This window comes from Prunus avium, chromosome 7, assembly GCF_965620075.1.
Source record: "Prunus avium chromosome 7, drPruAviu1.hap1.1, whole genome shotgun sequence".
In the NCBI taxonomy this organism is placed as follows: Eukaryota; Viridiplantae; Streptophyta; class Magnoliopsida; order Rosales; family Rosaceae; genus Prunus; species Prunus avium.
In genome coordinates, this window is record NC_142290.1 from 33,067,927 (window position 1) to 33,088,320 (window position 20,394).

Below are 20,394 nucleotides of genomic sequence, written 5' to 3' on the forward strand. Positions count from 1 at the left end.
TTCAGACCGAAGAATAATAATGATCATGTTTAAATTAACTAATTAACAAGCATTGGAAACTGTCAACAAAACAAACTCGTTCGTTGTTGCGCATCATTTTCCTCTAAGCTGGTTCTCGTTTCTTTCTACTCTCTCTCTCTCTCTCTCTCTCTCTCTAGCTCTCCTAGCTAAGCTAGTTCAAATGGGAGGGGGTGTCAATTTTGCTACAAAGATATTATCAAATATTTGAGAGTCCACACTAACTAACTACGCCAAAGTCGACCGCAGCAGGCAGTCAAGAAGAAGAAGAAGAAGGATGAAGAATGTGGTGAGAAACTTTTGTTTGATGATGATGATCAAGATCTTGGTGGTAGGAAGAATTGCGTACCAGCCATGTATGTGTTAAGTGGAGCTGGGTATAGAGAAGAAGGATCTATAACTGTCGTGGAAGCCCCCGCCACACCCTCGTCATCACCGCCGCCAATGGTGGCTGTGTTGGCGGCGGTGGTGGCGCCAGCAATGAGATTGAGCGGCTGGATATTAACTCCACCGCCACCAGATGAAGTTTCAGCCGCAGCAGCGGCAGCAGCCATGTTCATGTTGTAGTTAGAGGTTTCGGGGCCTTGGTCGTAGAGAATTCCTTTAAACAAATGGCCTCCTATGTTCACAGCCGTCTGATACGCGTACTGATCATCGTCGTCCTCGATGGAGCTCACTCTTACGCAGCGAAACACCGCGGGCGAGCTCACTTCTGCCGGAAAATTCCCCAACTCCAACCCTACATAAATACATACACAAAGTAATATTAGCCCAAAACCATCATATAAACTATATTATATTTTCTTCATGGTATATACAATAATACAAAAGAAAAGAGTGGAAATTAAGAAATTGTTTATCTTATTTTTTAAAGAAAAGAAAAAGAAAGGCACACAAAAGCAAGGAAACGCACATACATGAACACAGATATCAACAAGCCAGAGGGAGAAGGAGAGGGAGAGAGGGAGAGAGGGGGAGAGAGAGGGAGAGAGGGAGAGAGATGGCCACAAGCGCACACATAACAAAAGAGGGTAAGCTAAAGCTAGCTGTAGCTATAGGCCAAGGCAAGAAAGAAAAATAGTGTGTCTTTCTTCCCTGTCAATGTTGAAACTCGTCAGGACGACTGGATAACAGTATTATTGGAAAAGGAAAAGGGGAGATAATGATCAAAAGAAAGAAAGAAAGAGAGGAAAAAGCTGACGACGTCTGATATGCTATTCTACTATGGAGGAGAAGAAGAAGATTTTTACTATGGAGGTCGATTTCCACTCCACACGCAATCGATATGCTCTTCTACTTCTTGTGTTTATCTTTTTACTCGCTACCTTCCAAAACCCTTTCTTTCTTTTCTTTCTTTTCTCTCTTTTTCTTCAGAACTTCTGCCTAATATTCTCTCTCAGACGAGGGTCAAATTTTCAAGAAACTCTGAGTAAGTCTGTTTTCTCAAACTATAAAAAACAAAAACAAAAAACTGTACATACATAGATATATATATATATATATATATATATATAATAGTACCTGACGAGTTGCCGAGAATGCGAAGGGAAGAATTGGAGTTTGGATTTTCTCTCAGCCTCTTGGAATTCTCTCCCCGAATCACTTGCAGCTGCTGCTGCTGCTGTCGTTGTTGATGATGTTCTTGCTGCTGCTGTTGTTGCTGCTGCTGCTGCAAAGCCATGAGCTGTTGCTGCCGCTCGCGGCGCTTCGACGCCGGAACCCACGTGCTCTTCACGTGGGTCGGGCAGTCGAACCCTCGGCTCTTGCAGCAAGTCCGGCACCTCATGTGAATGCAATCTTTCTTGGCTTGGTTTCCGCAGTCTTGACAGCTGGCGGTTCCTCCTCCGCTTCCACCTGCGCCTCCGCCGGAGGACGACCTCATCATCATCAACGCGGCGGCCGACCGCGACGACGACGTGTCATCCGAGCCCCTGCTGCTGGGCCCCACGCCTAGAGCGGCAGCGGATGCGTAGAGATCTTGATGGTGATGGGGGTGGTGGTGGAAGAGGCGTGGTGGCTGGGTTTGGAGCTGGAGGAGCTGCTCTTGTTGCTGCCATAGCTCGAACCCTTTGTACGGCTGAGCTGCCACGTCCTCATTCTTGTACCAGAACGTCTCCGGAGCAATTTGATGATCAGGTGGGGGTGGGTTATTGCTGTTATGGTGGTCTTGATCTTGGTGGTTGTTGTTGCCGCCTCTGCCTAACGAGAAAAAACCAGCCATTGCTGCCCCAATTGTGACCGAAAATCCATATCAAAATCAAGCTCCACTCTCAATTCTGAACCCAATTTCACACCCAATTCCCTGATGGGTATTTACTGTTGTGCTTAAAGTTTTAATCTTTATGTAATCTGTGAAGTTTGTGTGAGTATATGAGAGTTTTGGGTGTGCTTAGTGTTTGTTGGGTTTGGAGAAAATGGGTGAAAATTTACAGAGAGAGAGACAGACGTTAGGCTCTGTTTGGCAGCGTTAATCGCGCTTTTAATTCCCTTCCCTTCTCTTCTTCACTGTGCTGTGCTGTGCTGTGTTCGTCTGTAAATTTCAAAGCATTTAAGTCTCTCTCTCTCTCTCACTGCTACGCCGCCATGCCTCTCTTTCTCTCTTTCTCTGTGTCTGCACTGCACAAGCTGCTCACACAAATTTAAGTTTCTCTTTCTCTCTCTCTCTCTCTCTCTCTCTCTCTCTCTCTCTCTCTCTCTCCCTCCCTCTCTGATTTGTTTGCAGGTGATGAGCTTTTTAGCTCTGAGAGCAGTGCCTCTTGTTTCTCTCTCTCTCTCTCTGTGACTGACTGTATAACATAACACCTTTCTCTTTTCGTTAGCTATGGATGTCATAATCTCATCTCAAATGGAAGAAAGAATGATCAATCACTGTTAAATTCGCATGCTCATCCAACGGTCAATTCCATCGATACGTGTCGTCTCGCCAGCTTTTTGCTCCTTCGTCCTTTTTGCACCGGAAAACCCGCCACTTTTCTTTAATGACAGACCCTTATTTTTATTTCCCCTTATTTTTAATTTATTTATTTCTGCTCCAAATATTATTTTTTAAACACACTCCAAAACTCACTTGTATTCACCATTAATATTCGGCACGTAAATAATTAACACTTTTTTTATCCGACTTTTATTCCACCTTTCCTTTTCACTTCACATGACCAAATTGTTTATCTTTTTTTTTTTTTTTTGGGTGAAAATTATGTTGGTCATTACACCAAGCTTTAGCTGTAAAGCAAAATTCTCCTCCACTCTTTTACGGCCACTTGTCTGCATAGGGCAATTTAGTAAATTCAAATCTTATTTATCCAGTAAATGTTACGTTACTAATATACAATGAGATGGTTTTTCTTTTGAGAAAAGGATACGTAGAGGATGGATCGCGGATATAAAGAAGTTAATATACTGTATTAGCCAATTAACCTAACTCACGTTTGTTACATTGATGTGCATATTAAACCCTGGTACAAAGTTTTAATATTTTTTAACTTATCAATAACAGTATTCAGGGGTCAGCAATACTTTAGATTATTTTTTACTATTTGTTTATTGAAGTAGAGAGATTTGGGCAGTGAAAAAGAGGCGTATTTTGTCGTATTTCTAGAATATAAGCATGTTGTTTGCATCTATTGCGGTAACATAGGGGAACACAGCGCCACCTCCTCGTACTTTTTTTTTTTTAAATTACCCCTTTTAATAATTTAATTTGTGTTTTATTTTTCTCCCAAAATTTAATTAAACTAATTTCGGCATATTCCAAACTTTTATTAATGAATAGTTAGTCACTGTGGGACCATATGATCTGCAGTTGACTATTTGAATCAAGGGGTAGTTTCGTCTTTTAATGCAATAAACAAACGGCGTTAAAGGTTAGTTTTACGGGCTCCGCCGCACCGCTGGACGACGCGCCGTTCCAATGGAGTAGTAGTAAATAATTTATGCAGCTTCATAGTCACTCAAAATCAAAATAGTGAAACGTTGTGGGTTTGGGTCGTTTTACGACCCTACCAATTACCAAAAGTTTGTCCACGTCATGGGGGACCCAACATTTTGTTGGGCCCAGAAGCTGACCTGGCATGGCTCTAGTGGGACATGAGTCGGCCAAGTGCAAAGCTTCCTCGTACAATATTCTGTCTCCCCCCAAAGTGTGTGTGTTTATCTTTTATATTTTTCATAATAACATCTGGAAAAATTAAAATGAAAAATGAATTGGAGTTTTGAATTTCTAATTTTCTTTTTGTAAGTTTGTGTCTACCAATTTCGGTCGACGGCCGAAATGAATGTTTATCGGCCCATGGTTGGGAACTGCACCACCCAGTCACATCAAGCCACGTCATAAGAACGTGAATGGCATCTTCGTCAGTTTGCGAAAATATTAATAATAAAAAAATGGTCTCTTCCTTTTTATTTTCTGTTTATTTGGTAAATTATTAGATTTAGGGTGTCAAATTGGACATAGACTTCTCATGGTTCCTGTTGAAAATGTTGAGGACAAGCTGCTCTCTCACCTCTCACTCACTCAATAAAATCTTAACCATCCAAAAATATACGTAACTAGAATTTTGGCATCACGAGTTGGAGGTGGCTGAATGCTTTTTGTTGATAGAAAACTGGACCACCCTCAGTTCTCAAAGTCAGATATTTATGTGGGAGGCCATCACTTCTTTTATTTGTACTTGAAACTTCAACTCAACTAGGGTTTTTTTTTCTTTTTTGTTAGATTTTGCAAACTGAATTTCGTGGAAGTTGGACAAATTAATTCGTCCAATCACTCATTCATACGATAAAATCATATGTATAGTACAATGTCACTTCTTATTTTTAGGACATTTCCTGTTGAAAGGGGTTTATAATATGCTAAACTCACACACACAACATGGATGTTATGACCCGAATCCAGAATCTTGATTGGACGAGCAATTACTCCAAATCACTACACAAGTTGGTCCTTTGCTCTACTAGTGGGTCCTATAGTGTCATATTAAATTGTTCTTTATTGGGTACTATGCAATTACTAACGCAATTGTTTTTTATACAAGCAATACTACATGGGGGAAGATTCGAACACAGAAATTCGGGTGCACATACAACTTAAAACTACAAACAACACAATCCACAACTAGGTGAGCAGGGAAAAATAAATTTGAAGTGTATAATAAAAGCACAAGTATTGTTGTCATCCAAGTTGCCAAAAGTAACAAGGGTAACAAGAATTTTATATAAAATCGAACTCATAGCATATGAGATTGAGACTGAGAGATTGGAATTGAAAGAAATGTCAAGGTAAATTAATAAGGGGTCATTGTCAACTTTTGAAATTACAGCTGGCTAACTACTACGACTTACTTTACCTGTTTATGTGAATAATATATCATATGGACTTCTTGTTGCTACAACTTTGCATGCTCATGCTTATAATGTTTGATGACATACACCACTAAGCAAGTCTCTTTTTTTTTTTGGTTCTTTTAAATTTATTTATAAATATTTGTTACTTAACATTGTTTTGCTGCTTTTGTCTGTATAATTAATCGTATATTAATAATCACATCTCTCGCATAAGTGAAATTTGTTCTTATAAACGAGAATCTCGTTCGTCGATTCAGAATGCATGTGAGGAATAAATACATATATGATTACTTTTTGTGAACATAAATAGAAAAGCATGGAAATGGGTCTAGATTCATGAATCTTGCATGGGTTGTCATTGAAATTTAAGGTCAAAACAAAATCCTTTTAGACCTACTAAATCCTAATTAATTAGTAGAAGGGGGTTTGCGAAAGCGAAGTATGTGATTCAATATTTAATACAAATTGGTTAAGATCTAATTTGTATACATGTTATTAACTTATTGGAAGGAGCCGAGGAAGAGGAGAAGGAAAACGAACAAAACAAAAAACAAATACAATATCACTAGTTTTGTTTTTAGTCTTATGGAAAAAAAATATATATATATATGAAATCATGTGAAGAATGCCTATATATTCATTATTTAAAAAGAAAAAGTGCAAACTAGTTTTTAAAATCAACCTTATTTTTTAAAGCAACTTAAAATTGTTTTTAGTTTGCGCTCATTTTTCATTCACTAATTTTACATAACTGCACATGAAATGCACTCTAATTAGCAAAACTCAATATTTGGAACCTCCCGACTTGGACCCGGCTGCCCGATTATTGCGTTTAGCCACGGACCCAGTCCAAACCTTGGGACCTCCATATCCAAAATTTGCAACAAAAAAAAATCATCATGATTTCAAAAAGTTCACCGAAAAATAATACAAACTCTTTGTAACATACATTTTCATTCTATAATTTCAAATTCACAAGTTGACCCTAAAATATTCAATTTATAAGTTCCACATAAAACAAAAAATTGAAATCAGTTACCAAACAAATTTGTAGTGTTTAAAAACTAAAAATTGAAAACTGAAATTGTTATCAATTTAGTTTTAAACTTTGAGTACTGATTTTCCCACTCCCTTTTTATTCACTTACACTCCATTTTTTTAAAATTGTATGTTCTTCTCCCTCCTCTTTTGTTCACTTACACTCCCTTTTATTTTATAATAAAAAATATTTTAAAAAAATAAAAATATATGTGAATTAAAGGGGAGTGGGAAAATCACCTCCTTAAATTTTTAGTCCATAGAAAACAAACTAGTTGTGTTATGTACATCATGAAGACAAACTAGTTGTGTACATCATGAAGATATAGTTGAAGTTTTCTGTCTTGTGTGGCACGCGCATTAAGTTACCCAAATAAAAGGGTGGGTGAAAAAAAAACAAAGAAAAAAAAAGGAAAAAGGGAGGCTTTATTTATTATTAGTTATGTTTTTGTTGTGTTGTTGGTTTTGGGTTTTTTGGGTTTGTGTGGTGGGAAGGAAGGAAGGAAGGAAGAGAAGTGAATAATGATGGATGTGTGCGAGTCCCAATAATTGTGTGTACCTGCAGTGGTGTGTCTGTCTGTCTGTCATTCTCGAGCCCTGTGTTTGTTCCCATGGTTGACTACCACCTTAGCTACTTTATGCTTCATTTCCATCCTTTTCCTTTTTCCTTTGCTTGCTTCATGTATAACTTACAAAACAAGAGAGAGAAACTTTTTCTTTCCTTCTCTACAAAATCCACAGAGAAGAGAGAGAGAGAGAGAAAGAGGATACTTACTGTGTCAACTGTATCGTAGTAGAAGCCAACAAAACAAAACAAAACGCGTTTATTTAGTTTAATGCGTCATTTGCGAATAAATAAAGTTCAGAGTGAATCTAGATTGAAAACAAATAGATCACCATCATAATAATTGGTATCTCTCGTATTACTCTAATTCCGACTATTGGAAGTGAAATATTATTGAAAGAGGTATTTAAATAGAAGGAAGGGAATTAAGGGTAACCCCCAAAAAAATACCACAAATCCCAAGGTTAACTAACCCCCTCCCCTCCTTCTTGGGTCACAAGCAAGCAACGTTATGCTATTGATTATAGGGTTATAAAAAAAACTTCCTTTTTTGGGAAACCCCAATTAGTACCCTTTTCATTTTGCAATCCAATTATTTTTTCTGTTTTTTGGGCACTCAAGAATTGGGCAAAGTAATTATTCAAGTGGGTTCTTCTTACTTGACATTTGAAGTAAGTTGTAAATTAATGTATGTGGCAGGGGAAATGGTTGATAAAGCAAAGAGGAGGGTTTGAGGAGACTGAGGGGAGGGAGGTCGCTGTCAAAGCAATAAATTTGGGGTTTGATGGGAACCGGCATGTGATACACAGGAAGTCAAAAATATGCTCAAAAGATTTGGTTGCCTCCCTTCCTCCTCTCTCTCTCTCTCTCTCTCTCTCTCAATTGTAAAGAAGCGAAGAAGCAGCCCAAATACATACATGCATACATTTTTATTCCTTGGGGTTTGTTTCAGTCTTTCACTCAGAGCTGGTTCTGGTTGCTCATGAACAGTGGATGTTGTTGATGATTTCGTTGATCATGAGCTGAATTTGGGCCCACCCTTTCTCATCTTTGAAACCACTGTTGGAGTGGGACTGGATTTACTGGACTAGATTAGACACTTGGTCCCATTTCTAAGTTGACCAACTGAGATCTAATTTTATATAAACAAGAAAATTGTATATTCCATGGTTCACTAGTTGTCAAAAAGATTGTAAGAATAAAAGGACCAAGTATCAATTCTTAAAATTCAAATATAACTCAATACTTTAGAATATAGAATTTTCGTATCAAATTACACCCGCACATGTTGTTATTAATATACTTATATTGTAACATTTTACTTATTAATTAAATATATATTCTAGGTCTATGATATTTTAACAAATATCGACCACCTATATGTCCATTTTCCTTCATAACAACTAACCAAATCCTCAGCAATTCTTTTTTCTGCATTCTCTGCAGGTTAGTTCCTATATTCTGGGTCTATATATCTCACCCTCTTAGCTCACTGACCAGAAAAAGAAAAACCTTGGGGGTCAGGCCAGGGGTGAGGTCAATGTTGCTTACAGATAAAAACTTGGTAGGTCAGTGTCTGTAATTATCATGGCGGTTAAAAAGTTAGATATAAATATTGTTTGGTGAAAGTTTTAGAAAAATGGTGTAGAATTAATTTCATTAAATGCTCATCAGCGCTCAATTAGTCAATATTAGCCAAAATTGAGCCAATTTGTTGGTGCTTGCCTAACTAAAAGTGTTATCAAGCCGAAAGGCAACCCAGGACCACTGGATTTGGAGTTCAAAATTTCTGCCTAATTTACTTTATGGCCTATGGATCCATAGAAGCAGATTATTAGTCAGAAATGCATCATGGCTGTGTATATTTGTTGTCATGTCAATTCAATGAAAATATTCAACTTTATAACTGCGTTCTTTCGTTGCTATCAAACTTTTTTTTTAATATAAATGTTTTGTTAAACTTCTTTTAACATTATCGAGAGATGTTGATGAGGTCTAGCCAAATGGAAAATGCTTTTACTTGCGAAATAATGATCTCAAATTCGAACTCACATGACATATATTGATAATGTGTGTGTGTGTGAACTAACTCATAATGAAAATTTGTCGTTAACCATCCACTTCATAGTAAACATAAAAATACTCGTTTACTGTGATATTAAAAATATAAAATAAAAACTTTATATGGGTTATTCTAGTAGAGTCGCCAGTTCTTTCGTTTAAGAATATCTCATAGCTGCAATGTGATTGTAGCTCAAGTGATCAAAAGTATTTACTTATGTATTTGAGAAGTGTTTTGATTCATTTAGGGCCAATCTATACATACATGAGTGTGAACAAAATAAATAGCATCTTATGGAACACGTGTTTGAAATAATTTAACTATTGGATTTGTCAAAAAGAAATTTGGATTTTTTCCTTGATTGCTATTGTTAACTAAAATGACCAAAACATAATCTTCCTTTAAGCTTAGTTAAATAAGTATTTGCCTAAAAATAACAAAGAAAAATGTAAATAATAAAAGAGTAGTCCAAAACGTGTCTGTCTATTATTTAGACGGCTAATTCCATATACATCCATAACATTGCCAATTCATGAAGCTGAGCTATTTTCAGAGGTCCAAACCCTAATATTAAATACTATATATCTAGGTACTAGACACTAGCTAGGCGTAACTCCAATTCACAATTATATGGGGAAATAATTTTATCAGTCTTTTTCATTTTGACCCTAAGTTCCTAATAGTAACCTCAGTAAACTTAGCTATAAGCCCACAAGTTTATTTTACAAGTACATAGGGTACTTAAACTTAATTTCATTATTATATCGATCCCCACTCTATGCTTAAGCCAAGTTAATTATTAACTTAGGGCCATTGACTTACCCATCTTCACACATTTATGATTTTTTGTTTTTTGTTTAAGGATATTTCCTATTGAGATAAACGATAACATACTAAACTTACACACACCACACGAGTGTAATGACTCGAACCTAGAACCTGAACCTTTCTTGTGAGAGAACATTTGCTTTAAACCACTATACTAGTGGGTTCTTACTCTCTGGCTTTTAGATATGAAGATCAAAAGCATATGTTAAGCCTTTTTTTTCTTCTTCTTGTGGCTAATAATTTCTGTGTAGACCAACTGTTGAGTCAATGAGAGGTCCTGGTGGATCGTTGATGGTTTGGGTGAATTTGGCTTATCTTCTAGTACAAACAATATCATGTGCAACTTTTTCAAAATTTCACCCAACTTTAACGGTTTTTACAGACACATAGAAACCTTGGAAATTATGATCACCTTATTTGTTAATCATAATTAGATAACAAAATTAACAGAAAACAATAATTAAGATTTATTGGTGGATCATCATAAAGAAAAGGAGAAAAACTTTGAACAAGCATACTTGAATGGGGGATCCAAGGATTAAAGACAGTCCAAGATTAGGTAGCCAGTCTAAATCATAATTGGAACAAAAAAAGTGACATCTCAAAGTCATCAAAACAGTTCCCGGAGCTCAAGGTTTAACAACATTTCTGAAACACAAGAACAAAGGAACTCAATCTTATCTATATATATTATACCATGCTGGTACTATATTATGCCCTATGTCTCAGCCCCATCATTGGACATCAATTAAACGTGGCTATATATATATATTTAAACTTACCTGTTAGAGGTCTTTAATGGGGGGAAAAGTTACAGTAAAAAAAAAATAATGAGTCAATAAATGGATAGAGTGAGAGCATCAAAGGGAAACTGTGCGTGACACCCAAACAAACCTTTAGGAAAGAGATAAAGGGGATTGAAATGATGTAAAGAAATATGGGTTGCCTCCTCCGAGCTCAAGCTCTCATGCAAGCAAATATGGAGACACACAGTGACACGCCTGCCCACGCAGAAAGAAAGAAAGAGAGAATCTATTGGATGTCATCAAGTTGATTAATACACTTCTAAAGTTGATACTTAAAGATTTTAGATGATGATAATCTTCACTTTGTGTTTGTGTACGGTCATGCCACTTGATCTTGTCTCAAGAATTTCAGACCTCCAATTGTAAAGTTTTTATTGTATCCCTTCCCCTTATTTGTGTAAATAGTATGTGTACATATATATCATATTTATTTTGACAAAAGGAGGGGAATTGAACTTAGTCAGGTGCAAAGAGGCGAACGCACTGTCTTCATCAATTGGCCATTTGCACCGACAATCATTAATGTATTCATATAAACTTTGATTCCTTTGGTATTACTGTTACGTAAAAAACTAAACAAAAACTCATTTTCAAAATGGGTGAATGATGCTGGTAACATGGTGGAATTGTGCCTTTGGAATTTTCATGATTTTGAAGTTGCCTCGATTGGACAAGCAGAGCATAAATACCATCCAATATATCCCTGCTCAGTGCATGGTGAAAGTGATGCACCGCCCAAAATAGTAATATGGCAACATCAAACTTTTGCCATGAACCCTTTTGATTTTATGGTATTTTTATATTTTTTTGGCACAACACCTTTTAATTATTATATAATATGTTCACACACTATATATGGAACCCCTTTTTTTTTTCTTCTCGCAAATAGTACGTAATTTATAATTCTTTATGCAAATCACTCAATGGATGGTATAAATTCTACAGCCCTTTAATTTGCCTTTGATTTGGCAAAGCAAGTGGAAGTACTCTTTGAACACAATATAAACCTCTCGTTCTACCGGTACTCAATGTTTTGAATTCTATTAGGGCTTTGACCATCAAAGAGACGAACACAAATCTTGATCAAATTCAAACTCAGAATAGTGTTCCTTATGATGTCGTAATCCAAGTCAAAGAGTTACCCAATACCCATCAAGTAATTAAATTTTCGTTTATTTGATCGATGGTGGGGAAGGAATATACAACTTTTATAATTCTCTCGTGGAAAGAAAGACAATTCGTTTGATGATTCTTGCAATAAGTTATGTCTGTCAATGAATCCAAAGCCTTTGTGTATTTGTTCAATATGATATGAGACTCTTCACCATACCTAACTCAACTCAACTCATCCATGCATATATTACACTACCACACTATTAATCCAATTATATATTATCGGAGAATGTGGAGTAAGAAAGTATTTCTCTAGTAACACTTTGAAAATAAACAGCCCCAAATGACATTAAACTCAATCATAGTGGAGGTGGTGAGCAATGAGTTTTTTTTTTTTAATTTTTAATTTTAAAAGACCTTTCCTGCATTACACGGATGCTAGTACTCAAACTCATCTTGACCTTTTCTAGAGGAGCAATATTTTGCTCCAAACCACAACATTAGTGGGTCCTTTGCGGCGAAACCAAATTATTAAATGTGTGCATGAGAGATCATGGTAATAAACTAGTTAGGTGAGGCCCCATTGAGATAGAATAGAGGCGTTGTCACCTGGAATGCATGCATGTAATTAAATGATCATATGCAAATGCAACTCTATATATATAGCTTATGGATTGAAATTTGGCGCTATTCTATATATATATATATATATATATATATATAAATATATGGTTTCTTTTGAGTTTATGATTGGGCATGGTGGTTACCTTACCCTAAGGAAGGTCACGAGACTAGCTAATGTATATCATTTTCAGTGGACTGGCCTGCACATCTTCCCTAGTTCTTGGTTTTCATAGAAAGCATGCATGGTGTCTTTAATTAAGGGGGCAAAAGGTGTGTTTCATATCAATGGAAGTCGGGACCTGAAAGATACATACATGCCTATACCCTGACCACTCATTTTGAACCTGCTATCTTTCGCTCGCATTTCTTTTTTGGTTATTTTGTGTGTAATTAACATGGAAAATGTTAATTAATCAAACATCTTATCCTCATTTGAGCAAACATCATGGAAAGAAGGTTTATAACTTCAGTGGTAGAATACTTTACTCCCGCTCTCAACCTTCTCCTTTTTGGGCTATAGACTTTGATCAAGCTCTAAATATCAAGCACATACAAGAATTCATAGTGAGAGTTATATATATGGCCTTTAGGCGAGGCTCTATTTTTTAACCGTTGGATCATACTAACCAATTTGATTTAATGGCTAATAAATTTGATCAAATATTTAAGAAATAGGACCTCAACTAAGGCCATATATTAAGCCCTTCCAAGCACATAAGCCAAAATTCTATTTGGGTCTCAATGATGTGGATCTTTAAAATGCCCTAAGAGGCTACTCAAGGCCCAGTTTTTGTTTTTTCAGTGTGGTTTGGGCCTTACCAAAAGGGTTTTTTTTATTTTATGTTCTCTCTACTTTCACTGCTTGCATGGGAACCCAACACTTACATTTACATGGAAGTGTGCTCAAGCAGTCTTACACACACACACATATATATATATATATATATATATCATGCATGCAATATTTGCTTAGTTTGCATGGAAAAAAGAAAATATTTGTTGTATAACAAATTCCCTTTTCCGACTCCTTTGGATCTTGAGACATTCCAACTTAGAATTTGTCTCTGTCTCTCTCAATTGCGATGTTCGCTTTCATCTTCCTCCACAAACATAGATCCCTCTAGACAAACTAATCACACTAACTAGATCCTTTTCTTTTTCTTCCCACAAAAATACAACTCAAATCCTCATCTCTCTCTGTCTCTCTCTCACACACACTGATACAGAGAGCACAATGAGGTCACGCAGTAACAAGCGGTCGTCGTCATCATCAAATTCTTACGCCTCAACTGTTACGATTATGGTGTTCATAGCAGTATGTGTTTTTGCTGTATGGATGCTCAACTACTCTAATACAGGAGTTCCACCACAAACCACCAACAGAAGTACTCGAACCGCCACGACCGCCTCCCCCGATGACACAACCAACACCGCATTGAACATGGCTTCCTCCGAAGATGATCAGGCCCAAGTGATCACCAAAAGCACCAGCAATGACAATAGTAATAACAATGGTGAAAACCCTAAGGCCTTTGAAGACAACCCCGGTGATCTCCCAGACGACGCCATCAAATCCGATGATCTACCCCACAACTCATCAAAGGGCAGTAGCACACAAGATCAAAATAGTAGTGGAGGTGGTGATAATAAGCAAGATCAAGTTAGCGAAGAGTTGCAGGATCAAAAGGAGAAAGAAATTAGCCAGAGCCAATTGTCTGAGGACCAGACCAGCTCAGTGGCTGAACATAGCCAACAACAAGCTGACCATGATGAACAGAGCGTCAGCAGCCAGAAGGGTTCTGATGATCAATCTGATCAGAACAGCCAGAAGGGTTCTGAGGATCAATCTGATCAGAACAACCAGAAAATGTTTACAAGCAATGGAGAAGGCAGTAGTTCTGGAAATGATCCAATGATTAATTCAGAGAGCAAGTCTCAAGATCAGCAAGAAACAAATAATAACAATTCTGAAAGCAGAGAAGGAAGTTCTCAAGATTTTCGGAATGACAAAAAATCAGATATTGCAGATCAGCAACAAGGTACAGCACAACAAGGTCAGCAACAACAAGAGTCCCAAAACCAATCATCAGATGAACAGCAAGGAAGTTCATCACAAGAATCTCAAAATGAGACTTCAGAGAGTGATCAACAACAGAAAGCAAAAGAACAACAGAACCAACAGCTAAAGCAAGAGCAACAAAATTCAGAATCCAACATGACCAAAATCGGTGAAATACAATTCTCAGACGTGACGAACCATGCAATGACGACGACCCTGCTAGTACAAGACAAGGCATCTGATGGTCAGAACTTTTCTCAAACACCTTCTGATCAAAATAAACAAAGCCCAGAAAAAACCCAACAAGACTTTGACTCTCAGCAAAAGCAGGCGGGCAATGCAGCTGATCAAAGCAAGCAGGGAGCTACTGAGTCCAACTCGGGCGATTCGTTACTGGGCGGGGACAACTCAGGCATTCCCAAGGAGTCGAAGGAGTCTAAGAAGTCGTGGTCCACGCAAGCAGACCAGTCGGAGAACCAGAAGGAGAGGCGCAAGGACGAAACCGACGGTCAGGATGGCATCTACGGTTACACGTGGCAGATTTGCAACGTCACTGCGGGTCCCGATTATATACCTTGTTTGGATAACGAGAAAGCTTTGAAACAATTGCGCTCGACCAAACACTTCGAGCACCGGGAGAGGCATTGCCCTCAGGAGGGGCCCACTTGCCTGGTCCCACTCCCCGAAGGCTACAAGAGATCTATCGAGTGGCCGAAAAGCAGAGACAAGGTGCGTAATGCCGTTGATTGAAATTAATCCAACGGTTGGATGAGTGGGTATGTAACTTTTTTATTGTGGTCTAGCAGATATGGTACCATAATGTACCGCACACATTGCTGGCGGAGGTGAAGGGCCACCAGAACTGGGTTAAGGTGTCCGGTGAATTGTTGACTTTTCCTGGTGGTGGGACCCAGTTCATACATGGCGCCCTCGTGTACATTGACTTTCTTCAAAACGTAAGCATCTCTTCATCTTTGATATACTTTTCTAAAATAAAACCATTTTATCACATGTATACTAGTAATGCAAGAAGTACTATAGTTTTAATCCACGCATGATAGATCTTGATGTGTTAGCTAATTTATGTCGTTGATGTATGTGAACTCCATTATGGAATTTAGATACATCTACAGTTAGAAATCACTCACGTGTGCACGTAGGTGACTAGATTTAACAATCATTCAATTGAAGATACCATATTACTAATTTAATTATATTTATATTTATTATAAAATATATATTTACGAGAAATTATTGCATGATACTAGAAACCGCTACATAATGTAACAAATCCACATTTCATAACATGAGTTGATGACAAGTTTATACTTTGGAGTATAAGATCAACAAGTAAAATGAGTGTTATAATAGGAGTGAATTATAACACCAATCACAGATCTAGGAATGTTTTAATTAATTAGCTCAAATCGGAGCCTAAAGTTTGGCAAAAATTGAGTGGTCATATGAAGAAATTAATGTTGTTGGTTGCATGCAGGCAGTACCGGGCATCGCATGGGGAAAGAACACTCGAGTAATATTGGACGTCGGGTGTGGGGTTGCTAGCTTTGGGGGTTATCTTTTCGACAGAGAGGTTCTAACAATGTCATTTGCACCCAAAGATGAGCATGAGGCTCAAGTTCAGTTTGCCCTTGAAAGGGGCATACCTGCAATCTCTGCCGTCATGGGTTCCCAGAGGCTTCCCTTCCCCAGCAGGGTCTTTGATGTTGTGCATTGTGCCCGTTGCAGGGTCCCTTGGCACAAAGAAGGTTCATTTAATCAGCTTCGATCTTTCTGGAATGTTTTTCCCCTTGATTATATACAAGGTTAGGCAATTTCTTTTATGTACCATTGCAGGTGGTATGCTACTTTTGGAATTGAATCGGGTTTTACGGCCTGGGGGTTACTTTGTGTGGTCAGCCACTCCTGTTTACCGCAAGGAGAAAGAAGATGTAGAAATTTGGAAGGGTAGGGAACCAAACTTTTTCATGTAACATGTATAGTGAAGCGGAAAATGTTTCCTTGTCCCGTTATATATATTGGCAACATTCGATGCTAGAGTATTTCGATAAGAGAATGTTTCAATTTTGTAGAAATGTCTGCGCTGACGGCGTCCATGTGTTGGGAGGTTGTTGCCATCAAGAATGATAAGGTAAATTTGGTTGCGGCCGCCATCTACCGCAAACCCACCTCAAATCAGTGCTATGAGCAAAGAAAGCAAAAGCAGCCTCCTATGTGCAACAACGATGATGACCCCAATGCTGCCTGGTAACTTCCAATAATGACTTTAGTTCTATAGCCTAAGTTGATCATAATAAGATTAAGATCACTAGATCAGCCAAGTTGATCATGACTCGGGTATTTTGTGCAGGTACGTACCTCTGCAGGCATGCATGCACCGGGCACCGATTGACAAATCGGAGAGAGGGACTCAATGGCCTGAGAAATGGCCGAGTCGACTGCAGACTCCTCCTTACTGGTTAAACAGCTCCCAGATGGGCATCTATGGGAAGCCAGCACCCCAAGATTTTGCAAGAGATTATGAACACTGGAAAAGAGTCATCAATAACACTTACATCAAAAGTTTGGGCATTAATTGGTCCAATGTCAGAAATGTCATGGACATGAGAGCTGTTTATGGAGGGTACTACTACTAATTAGGATGATCTTATATTTATCTAATTGTTTTACTTAGTTCTAAGTGGTAATCTCAACTAAGTTGTGCTTACGTGAGTGCAGGTTTGCTGCAGCTTTGAAGGACCTTAAAGTGTGGGTCATGAATGTGGTGAATGTAGATTCACCAGATACACTTCCCATAATCTATGAACGCGGTCTTTTCGGAATATACCATGACTGGTGTGAATCCTTTAGCACTTATCCCAGAACCTATGACCTACTCCATGCAGACCATCTATTTTCAAAGCTTAAAAAGAGGTACAACTCGTCACATTCATAATTCTAATCACTATTGTGATCTTGAATTCATGGTAACCGTACCTATTTTGGTTGTCGCAGATGCAAACTTCCTCCTGTACTGGCAGAGATTGATAGGATTGTCAGGCCTGGAGGTAAATTCATAGTCCGTGATGAGTCCAGCACAATCGGGGAAGTTGAGAACTTGTTGAAGTCCCTGCATTGGGAGGTTAGTCTAACCGTCTCCAAAAACCAAGAAGGGATGCTCAGTGCACAGAAAGGCAAATGGCGGCCAAACACATATGCAGATAGAAATTCTTCTTAACATTCAAAAAAACAGAGCATTCGGCTCATATATGGTGCTCTCAGACTGTTTGTAGGCCGGAACTGTTGATGTAACAAATTTCTAGCATTAAGGTCGTTTCGGATGCAAACTAATTTTGCTACACGAACTGAACAAGATAGAGATGTATTTGTTCATGTTGTTAATTGCATGTAACCCTGTGAGATATATATGTAATCATCGAAAACATAAATGCAAGAAACCATACATTACATTCGTTTGGAAAATGAAAGCACTATCACTTTGGTCTCATCAACAAGAGGGACAGTTGTTAGTGCTTCAATCTGGATTGCAGAATAGAAAACACAGGTTGCTAATAGTTGATCAATTGTGATATATGTCTGTGAGGGGTTATAACAGAAGAACATTGTCACGATGGCGGCCTAATAACAGTCAAATCATGCCCAAAACCCATGAGGTCAAGCAAATTCAATACTACATTGATAATTATTTTGCAGTTACATCATTCAGATACAATGGCATAATCTCACCAACCATTTTAGCAACTTCAAAGTCACAGAACTAACTCATTAATCGCCATATGCAGCTCCATATATATCTCCTCAACTGATCCTAAGAAGTTTCTGAAGTTGACCACTCAGAACTGCAGCTTTGAGATCTGAATTGTAAAATCACAAGTTAAAAAGTAGACTGAAGGTAACAATGCAGATGAACAACTGACCACAGGGCAAAGAAGGAAGGGAAAACATATTTAATAGCACACACAAACATGCTAGCAAGCAGAAACACAGATGAGAGCTCACCATCAGAGCCGCCAATGTGCTTTCCATTCACAAATATTTGTGGGACAGTGGTTCGGCCTACTATATCTAGTAGAACACTCTGAATTTGGGCTCCATCATCTAAACAAGTACATTTTGAAAATTAATCCAAACCTTTTTCACATTATGGAGAAGCAGCTGCTCAAAGATCCATAAAAGCCATAGCTATGTCATACCTCGAAGATCAAGTTCGACGACAAAAGGTTGCTCATGTAATTCACTGAATATGCGCTTGGCACGCAAGCAATACCTAGCAGCAAAACAGCACAGCACACAATCCCTCATTCCAACATCACTTAAATTCACACACGGAGTTCTTTTTCTAAACATTTATACTCAACTTGAGAACCATTTCAATAACAGAAAACTGAAGATTTAGTAGATGAAACGCACCAATTCATTTCCCAGAATTAGAAAACAATGCAACACAACCATGAAAATGAAAATTTTCTTATTGATAATCAAATACTAATACAAAGTTAAAGTAATTTATAAATTAGTAAAAAGGTCCCATTTGAGATGATGGTTTCAAATTTCCTCGACATTAACACTCTTATAATTATCAAATTGACCAACTCGTAATTCTCAAATTCCAATTTGATCGCTTTCTGAATTCCCAATTAAGACCCCAACCCCAAGACCTCAAATTTATCACAAAAGCTAAAACGAACAAGCAACAGAGATAGAACGTAACGTACGGGCAATAGGATTTGGAGAAGATGGCAATCTTGTTGGAGTAGATGACATTTTGTACGAACGCCGAAGGCGAAGTCGAAGCTTCTGCGACGACGACGTTTCCCAACAATACCAGAGCCGCCGCCACCGCCGCGATCGCAGCACCGCCCAACAACTCTAACCTACGCATCTTCCCACGACGACACGACGATCGCTCTGTTACGACATTCCCACCATTCTATTATTCTCCAATTATATCAAGATTCAGAATTGCATAAAGAAACCCGTGGGCCTGGCCCATTAATTAGCAGCCCCAATAATAAAATTCCCCCAATTTTCAAAATTTTCATTTTTAAGTTTTCAAGCATCAGAGATTCACAGCAGCTGAGCAGCATATACAAAAAGATTTCATTTTGGGTGATTATGAATTTCATTAAAAAAATCTATAATCAAATCCAGAATACAAATATCTTCAAATCTACAACATCATCAATCAAATTGAAGCCAATCGAACGAAGCAAAAATCAAGAATTGGAGTTTTCATCACTTTTGTAGAGCTTGTTGTAATCTTCGAGCTCGTCGTAATACACATCCCAGACGCACCGGACGCATCCGCTTCCGCAGCAATCGCCGGGCTCCGGCTTCTCGGGGGGCGGAGGCGGAGGAGCCGCTTCCTTGACGGGTTTCAATTCTTCTTCCTTCGACTTCGCTGTTTCGATTGGTTGAGTGGCTTGGGTCTTTGTAGCTGCATCGCCTTCGCGATCGGCCATGGAGTTCTGGGCGGTGGTGGTGGCGCGAACGCAGAAGGGTCGTCGTGGTCGCGCTGGGTTGAGTCTGGAGATTCTGATGCTTATAGCTCCTCCTCTCATGGCCAGGCACGTGTGGGTTCGGGCATTCTCTGTTTCTGGCGGGTTGTGATTTGCTGGCGCTGGGGTGTACGGTATGAACGCGCGCAGACAATGACGATGCGCGGCGTCCATACACGGCTGGTTAGGATCCAATGTACTCGTAATGGAATGGTGGTGGTCAAAGTCTTTACGAGGTGGGTATACTGAGACTCTCCACGTGAGCTTATTTATTCGTTTTAAGTTGCATTATAATTCGATAGATGGGCCGGAGCCCAAGTACAGGTGTGTTGGGCTCAGATGGGGACCTAGCCCAGTTTTTACCAGGGCTATTTTAGTCTTTTTATCCTCCCCGAGACACGTGGTGGCTATTGAATTTGTTT

The 20,394-nt window shown here is 38.5% G+C and overlaps 3 protein-coding genes across 3 annotated transcripts; 1 reads left to right on the plus strand and 2 right to left on the minus strand.

The window, feature by feature from the left end:
- On the minus strand, positions 1 to 2,845 carry LOC110757604 (protein SHI RELATED SEQUENCE 1-like). The gene is made up of 2 exons (XM_021959266.2): positions 1,540 to 2,845; positions 1 to 757 (listed from the first exon to the last, which is right to left on the minus strand). The coding sequence occupies exons 1-2, from the start codon at positions 2,237 to 2,239 to the stop codon at positions 336 to 338; spliced, it is 1,122 nt and encodes a 373-aa protein (XP_021814958.1). The 5' UTR covers positions 2,240 to 2,845; the 3' UTR covers positions 1 to 335.
- Positions 2,846 to 13,588: 10,743 nt separating this feature from the next.
- On the plus strand, positions 13,589 to 17,691 carry LOC110757647 (S-adenosyl-L-methionine-dependent methyltransferases superfamily protein). Its single transcript, XM_021959336.2, has 8 exons — positions 13,589 to 15,185; positions 15,263 to 15,412; positions 15,952 to 16,222; positions 16,311 to 16,421; positions 16,547 to 16,721; positions 16,825 to 17,097; positions 17,193 to 17,387; positions 17,469 to 17,691. Exons 1-8 carry the CDS (start codon positions 13,632 to 13,634, stop codon positions 17,689 to 17,691), a joined length of 2,952 nt encoding a protein of 983 aa, XP_021815028.1. The 5' UTR covers positions 13,589 to 13,631.
- Positions 17,692 to 18,128: 437 nt separating this feature from the next.
- LOC110757673 (uncharacterized) lies at positions 18,129 to 20,229 on the minus strand. The gene is made up of 5 exons (XM_021959371.2): positions 19,714 to 20,229; positions 19,190 to 19,382; positions 18,668 to 18,741; positions 18,474 to 18,572; positions 18,129 to 18,328 (listed from the first exon to the last, which is right to left on the minus strand). Exons 1-5 carry the CDS (start codon positions 20,144 to 20,146, stop codon positions 18,273 to 18,275), a joined length of 855 nt encoding a protein of 284 aa, XP_021815063.1. The 5' UTR covers positions 20,147 to 20,229; the 3' UTR covers positions 18,129 to 18,272.
- Between the last annotated feature and the right edge of the window lie 165 nt (positions 20,230 to 20,394).